Source organism: Trachurus japonicus, chromosome 23 (genome assembly GCF_045865225.1).
Source record: "Trachurus japonicus isolate A0001 chromosome 23, Traja_1.0".
Classification (NCBI taxonomy): Eukaryota; Metazoa; Chordata; class Actinopteri; order Carangiformes; family Carangidae; genus Trachurus; species Trachurus japonicus.
The window spans coordinates 20,416,288-20,423,930 of NC_140929.1; the positions used below are offsets into that span (position 1 = coordinate 20,416,288).

At 43.5% G+C, this 7,643-nt stretch overlaps 1 protein-coding gene across 4 annotated transcripts in view; it reads left to right on the forward strand.

Annotated features, from left to right (window-relative positions):
- Positions 1-5,545, forward strand: part of kcnc2 (potassium voltage-gated channel, Shaw-related subfamily, member 2) — a 101,500-nt gene extending 95,955 nt beyond the window's left edge. The window contains exons 4-5 of one of the 4 annotated variants that reach the window (XM_085769685.1): positions 3,229-3,324; positions 4,548-5,545. In XM_085769685.1, the coding sequence (XP_085625811.1) occupies positions 3,229-3,290 (62 nt within the window). In that variant the 3' untranslated portion in view covers positions 3,291-3,324; positions 4,548-5,545. Of the gene's footprint in view, positions 1-2,051; positions 2,636-3,228; positions 3,325-4,547 lie in introns of those variants that run through there. The other 3 variants (XM_085769684.1, XM_085769687.1, XM_085769686.1) reach the window with 3 other exon arrangements.
- Positions 5,546-7,643: the final 2,098 nt, after the last annotated feature.

A 7,643-nucleotide genomic window follows, 5' to 3' on the forward strand; every position in this document is an offset into this window, starting at 1 on the left:
CTCCTAGCGCCACTGTAGCTACTCACTCCAGCGCAGTCGCAGGTAAATCAGTGCCATCGCACCATTAGAGTGCCACTTGTAAATTGAAGATTTCGTTCATTTGAATTTCAGCCCCCATTTGCGACGGATCCACCGCCGAGCTTCACTCAGTGGTGTGACAAAATCAAAATAAGGTGTTAATGATTTTCCTGAGAGAATCCAGCAGGTTAGACATCTGCTCCATGATGGTGATCTCCCTCGCAGCGAAGCGCCTCACCAGCCTTGTTTTTCTTGACGTAGGCGTCTGAGCAGCTGTGCCTCCGTCTCTGCTGCAGTTTGCCGCCGCGCCGACGCTGATGCATAAAACATCAGGTCCTTTCTAGTCCTCTGCTACCTGTTGGCTCAGACCCAGGCCGGCCTTTGTTCTGCCCGCTCGGCTGCTTCTGAAACAGCCCCTGGTTTCATTTACACCCGTCCTCTGGGTGAAACAAATGGGTGCCGTATGCGGCTATTGTAATGAGGCCGCTCCTCATCAGTGTCTTGGCCAGCTGATTGGCATGCTCCATTAATGATCCGGCTGCTCTGGCTTGCTTGTTTATTTTGCACTAAGTGATGAATGCTAATTTGCCAGCATACATCACATGCTGCATTTTAGACGTTTAGGGGATTATTAAAGCATTAATAACCGCGGTCTTTTTTAATCATCCTCATCATCATCAGTATGTGCAGCCTACAGCGTGGATTTCTACACACACACACACACATGCAAAACACATTTGAACGATGATGTGCATGCTGGTAGTTTTAATGTGTACACTTGCCTCTGTATGACTGTTATATATTTGAACCATGTGTCTCAATGTGAAAGCACAATTTATGGAAACACTCTTAAACTTTTGACCATTTGTTCAACAGTATTCATTGGAGTATTTATGGCGTTTAAAAAGTTTCATGCTAGAGAAAATAGTAATGATGATGCCACAAGATGAATAACCACTAATGGACTATTTCATTTAAACAATATTGTTTATTTGACTAATAGTTTTGCAGACTGAAGTGAAATTTTACTGACTGCAATTTCTCAGAGGCGGAGCTGCTGTGGAGTTTAAAGTTAAGTGGTGAAATGAGGGGGGCGGAGCCAGAGAACCGTTGTTAGCTGATTGGTAACTTCAAATGACAAAGACATTGGTGAACATAATGAAATAATAATATTACAAGTTAAAGTCATGATTCATAACCTTGACATGTTGGACCTTCCGTACATTAGCTATCAGGCTAACCCTAGCTAGCTATAGTATGTATCACTGTCTTATTCCAACTAATGTCAATCATGTGAACTAGTGAGTACAGCTGGGAAAACAAGACTTAGCACTTAGAATATTAATGTCACAAACACACTCCACCACCCACCCAGAAAACTCTCCTGGATGTGTCTGTGTGTGTGTGTGTTTTGTATCTTGAATTTAGAGAACTGGAGAGAGCCAAAAAAGTTGAAGTTGTTGCTCTGAGCTTTTTGTTAAAGGTCAAATTTAACTTGGTCGTGTTTTCCCTGTTTTTGCATCCACATGCAAAGTAAAGACAGAAACCACTAATGAATAAATTGTACAAGACAAATGCTGCAGGGACTGGAAGAAACACACTGGTTTGATTGTACTGAGGTGGTTTATAGTCCATATCACCACGTGGTCTAGTACTACTATCATTTTATGTGTCTTTAGCTCCAGTTTCTAGAGTTGATGCATCATAATCCATAAAAACGCTGGTTCTCTGGCTCTACCTGCTCAGCCTCTTGGGGTTATTTCTCCCTCCAGAGCAGCTCCAGCTGAAACACCGGCCTTTACTGTCAGAGTGTGCATGCTCTCTCTCTCCGTTCAGTCTGTTACTGTTGCTCTGTCTCACTCCTGTCTCCTGTCTCGGTTCACTCGGCTGGCTCGGACTCGGATCGTTGCCTGCCTGCCTGCCTGCCTGCCTGTGTGTGTTCATGTCCCGTTCCTGCACAACCACAACCACCACCTCCACCACCACAACCTCCACCACCACCTCTCTGTTGCCCCCCTTCCTCTCATCTGAAGGCTATGAGAAGTCCCGGAGCTTAAACAACATAGCGGGCCTGACCGGCGTGACTGGTAACGCCCTGAGGTTGTCCCCGGTCACCTCGCCCTACGGATCGCCCTGCCCGCTGCGCCGCTCTCGCTCCCCTATCCCCTCCATCCTGTGAGACGTCCGGCCCCCCCCGGGTCCTCTGTGGCCCTAAACTGCCCCACATCCTACCCCCAAACAACCCCCCCTCCCTTTGGTGTCATATCTGAACTGTTCTAGATATTGTGGCTAGTGGATAAGTGCTTAACCTTGTAGCTAAGACTAATGTTAGTGGCTTGGGCCCCACCCCCTCCCTTCCCACCTACCCCCCCCCCCCTCACCTTACACCTGCTTAGCTAACATTTAAGTAACTAATCAGTTCTCCTGTGTCACTTGGAGCCCCCCTTAGACATTGTTGAGACTTGCAATAAAAGGACTCTTGACTGGTGGCTTCAGAAGTAGCAGCCATAACATTTAATAAAGGACATATTAATAATCAGGGATATTAGATGTCGCTATATTTAGATACCATGAAAAAGACGTGCTTCCAAAAGATTTAGAAAAAAAAAAGAAAGAACGAGAGATGTCACTTCATTTGAACCTCATACAACTGTGACTTTGTCTTTTTTTATTTTGCTACTTTTTATTTTTTGGGACGGAGACCGGAGGGATGGCTGTCGGGACGGACGGTTTTGTCGTTCAGGACTGTGTTTTGACTCACACAAGCACACGTACAGTCTGTCACTCTTCACCGGCTGCTGGGCCTGCTCATGTTTTTGCATGGATCATCCTGTAACCATCGTCTGGGAGCAGTGTGGGAGCAGGGACGAGGCAGAGTGAGGAGAACCTAAGGCTATACAAAAATACATTTTTATATATATATATATATATACATTGAATATATGAAGGATTATTTCTTAAATGATTCTAACAATGGGCTTCAGAGGGGTACTCTCAACTTGTAATGTGTCTCATTTTGCCATTGGCTTCACCAACAATCCACCGAGGAGACTAAAAACACAGAACGCCATCTGGGTGTTGGTTTCTCTCTGCATGTCTCTGCTATTTGCGATTAACTTTCTCCCTCCTCCCCTTTGTGTATTTTTTTTTCCTTTTCTTCTTTGACCAAGCGCCACCAAAGCTGTTGTGTCTCTGGTTGTTTACTCACAGATAACTGCAAAGAGGTTGTCTTTACTGGTTTCACACAAGCAGAGAGCAGCGTTCTGTCTTAATGGCTTTGGGGGAAGGCGCCGCCATGGCGGAAAGGTAACTGTTCTGAACGGGTGTGAGGGGTCAGATTTCAGTTCAGGAACCTCTCACCCTCTTGGTAATGAATTATGATTTGTGTTTTTGTGTGCGTGTACTCAGAAATGGGGTTATTCAATAATCCTGACAGACACCTGTGCATGCTTGTACACAAGCAGAGACTCTTGATGGCACCAGTGACGGTGCAGCTTGTAGCATTGTAATCAGTGGATCACTACATTCACATGAAGAGTGTACACATAAGTGTAATGACTGTAAACTAATGAGTCCATCCTGCCATGCTGCCAGATACTGATTCTAATTTGCATTTACACCCAAAATTTTAAAAAAGCTGATTTGTTATCTTGTCAGACAGATCGATACTTTAATCGTCCAACTGTCCAGCAGCTCAAGTATAGTTGTAGTTATAGTTCAACAGTGCAGGTCATGAGCCACTTCCCTTGGCTGAGGTGTTGTAGCCCTTGGTGGCAGTGGAGACCACGGAGCTCCTGAACCTCTCAGTGCTGCGGCGCAGTGAGACCAGACGTCGCTGCAGCTGTTAGTTGTGTTATGTTATCTTATGCAAGTGAAACATAACTCCTTTCTGCACAGTTTCACTTCACATCAGCCGTCTCCAAGGGCTATTAGCTGCTCTCACATCCCCCAGACCAAACAGACTGACCTGAACAGCGTCTGTGAATCTCTGATGAAACTGAAGCAGCCCCCGTTTGTTGTGCTGAGAGGCTGCCTTCTTTATTATTGATGAGTTTTTTTTTTTTTTCTCACGACAGCCACAAACTGCCTCTGTGAAACAAGCAACAGGTGTGGGGAAAGCAGACGTAACCATGCAGCGATGTGCCTCACCCATCCCTACAGTATGTCTATACCAGTAGCAGAGGGTTGCCTAGCAACTGGCTCCCAGCTAGATGCATCTTACACATAGCACGGCAAAAAGTCAAACAATTAAAAAAAAAAAAAAAAAAAAGAGCTCTCGCAAACATTTCTCTTTTGTCTGTAGACTGATTTATTGAATCACCCCACACTGGAGCCACTGCAATATACAACAGAGCTTTTATAATTGTGGATATATACTTAAAGAGCACCATAGATTTGTACTATGTTGTCATTTTTGTGTATATATTTAAAATAGCCAGTGTGTGCATGGCCGGGTCGTCTGAAATGATGCTCAACAGAGACAGATGATGCATTTCTGATATTTAGAGATGTGTTTATATTTTATTTAGACAATTCATTTCCTATTTGAATGACGGTGGGATAAGACTGTCATCAGTGTGAGGACCTATTGCAGTGGGAGGACCCCATCTGGAGCCATAAGTCCACTGCTTCAGGACAATATGGACGAGGACACACGTAAAAAAAAAAAAAAAAAAAAACCCACTGACTGACAGACAGACACCTGGCTCGCGGCTCTGCGTGCCGCAAAGCAACTTTCTCCACTGAGGACTGATAAGCATTTACCTTCTCCTGATTTTCTCCTTTTTGTTTTCCTGTTCTGAAACTCTGGAGAAAAAAAAAAAAAAGAGGAAAGCAAAGCAAACTGGACGTGTCCTTAAACAGAGACTATCTACTGTATAGATACCGCTCCTGTAAATAAAAACGACACAGCACATCTGGGCCGAAGCGGCTCCGTCCACACATCTGTCTTTTTGATGGCGAGTCAGGTAACAAGGTGGTTGGTTGCTAAGTTGCGCCGTGACACTCAATGTGAGTCACTTTTCTTGCTGTGGTATCCCTCCTCGCAATAAGTGTATTAAAATGTATCAGTTGAGGCACTTTGTGTTCTAAAAATGGAGTGTATTCATATATGAAATTCTACATACAGTATATACCGTATAGAGAGACAAACGTGCTAAGTTGAATAAATGTGACATTATGGTCATCTTTGCTTTCGTTTCCCTTGGTAATTTTCAGTAGGTTAATTGCTCTGCTGTGTGTTAATGTGTGTGTGTATCCTAAAAACTCCAGGGTAAGATCTGCAGTTTGAAAAGGCCAGGTCAGCCGAGACTTGATGCTGTCACTCTCTATAGTTTTTAGCACAAACCTGAATGAGACAGAGCCCCCCCGACCCCTCCCCCCTGTGATGCAGTGGCCGTTGTAGAAGTCCCCACCTCCCTCAGCCGTGCATTGAACATGCAACTACCCTGCGTTAGTGCTGCAGATGTTTGTCTTTACACAAACCAAATTATTCTGACCAGATGATTCCTCATAACTCCTGGTGGCTAAAAAAAAAAAAACTGCATAACTTGATTCTTCCAGACTTTTCCCCTTCGTGGGGGCGTGGAGCAAAAGTGTAGCAGAAGTTTACCAAGTTAAAAGCGGGACTTCTAGAACGGCTACGTCTGCACAGTAGCAAACCCCCATGACCCCAAACAATCAGATCGGATTCGCAATAAGCACCCAAAAACAAAAAGCACCGATCCACACTGTGATTTCAGCAGCAGAGAGAAAACCCGGAGCGCTGATAGAAAGGACGGGCAGGTGGCACAACTTGTGCGTTGGTTTGCGGCCTGCTGTTCAAATGTCACCCTGTACCCACAATCCTCCTCGTGTAGTACACACGCTGCTTTACTCTTTGACTCTACAAAGGGGTACCGTTCTTTGTGTATTTCTAGGATGACGTTGTAACTTAATGAAAAAAAAAAGTGTTTATTTTTTTTAATCCAGAACATGTATTTTTGTGTCTTATTGTTGAGTATTTTGCTCTTACCTGTAAAAGTCATGGTAGTCTGATGCTGTGCTTCTCCATTGTGTCCTCAAACTGTCAGGCTTTCGATCCGAGTTCATGTTTTGTATGTTTTATTGTGAGGAAAATTCTAGTTTGAAGTCTGTATTCGTGGAGCCTTTTGTTGGCATTCTAAAGTGCATGCTGAGAAAAAAAAAACATTATGTCAAATTGTAAAAAAAAAAAAAGCAAAACAAAACAAAAAAAAAGACATACTGTATATCACAGTCAAAACAATGTGTATAGAGTAAAGGTAAATACTATGTGAGAGATTCACATAAACTATTTATCTTTTAACTGGTTGTTTCTTCCTTCTTTTCTTCGTCTGACCCGTTTTCTTCCTCACTGTGATATGAAGTGTATTTCTGCATCTGTAATCTAATATCAACACATCTGCCTGCATTTAACAAGCTGTCACACAATCTTCAGCTTCACAAATATATCTTAAAGGGATAGTTCAACATTTTGGCAAATTGGCCCATTGCCATAATCGCTATGGTCTTAGCAGTAGGTTCGTTACCTTTACTGTAATTGTCGGTGCAAGTTATTTTTAGAACGGCGGAGCAGAGCAGCGAGCTACTCAGAGCTACGCTATAGAGGCAAATGGGATTTCTTGGTTTCCCTCATCAAACTCATCAAATACACAATCCAACAACTCCAAAACGCTCTCGTGGACAAGTTGTGACCTGCACATTCACCACGCTATGAGATAATAACAGAATGTTACAAGACGGAGTTGTTTTAGAGGTAAATTCATGCAAAACAGCTGATGTGCATTTGCCTCGAAAACAACTGTGTGTGGTAATGTTCTGTTATTATCTCATAGCGTGGTGAATGTGCAGCTCACAACTTGTCCACGACAGCCTTTTGGAGTTGTTGGATTGTGTATTTGATGAGTTTGATGAGGGAAACCAAGAAATCCCGTTAGCCTCCGTAGCGTAGCTCTGAGCAGCTCGCGGCTCGGCTCTGCCGTTCTAAAAATAGTTGCACCGACAAATAAAGGTAACAAACCCACTGCTATGACCATAGGGATGGGCCAATTTGCCAAAATGTTGAACTATCCCTTTAAAGGTCCTGTATTGTATCAATGTAGATATCCATGTAGTCTGATCATAAATCAGGTCTATGTTCTGTATTAATACTGTGAAAGTATCCAACCCTCAGTCCACAGAGAAATTAACACAGCCTGTGTTCAGAAATGTTGCCTTAAAACCAGCCGTCAGGACCTTTGTAACTTTGTGATGTCACAACAATACATGTCCTAAGCCCCGCCCTCCTGAACTCACCATCCAACCCTGCAGGATTGTTTATCAGAAATCTGCTACTGTATGTTTCTATTGGATCCCTCAGAGAACAGTTGGGCAATTTTGAAAGTCGTTTTGGAGCACTGTGAAAATGTAACCCAATTTCCAAGAAACCATTTCCCCAACAAACCTCTGACATAGTTTTTATGTTTAGTTTGGCTCCAGGTCAGTTGATGATTTCCATGAGAAACGGCTTCATAAAAAAAATGTAATAAGAAAATTCCCCAACCATCCACACACATGCGTAGTGGAAGATGGATTCAGCACACACAGTATGTTGTGTTGAAATGTGA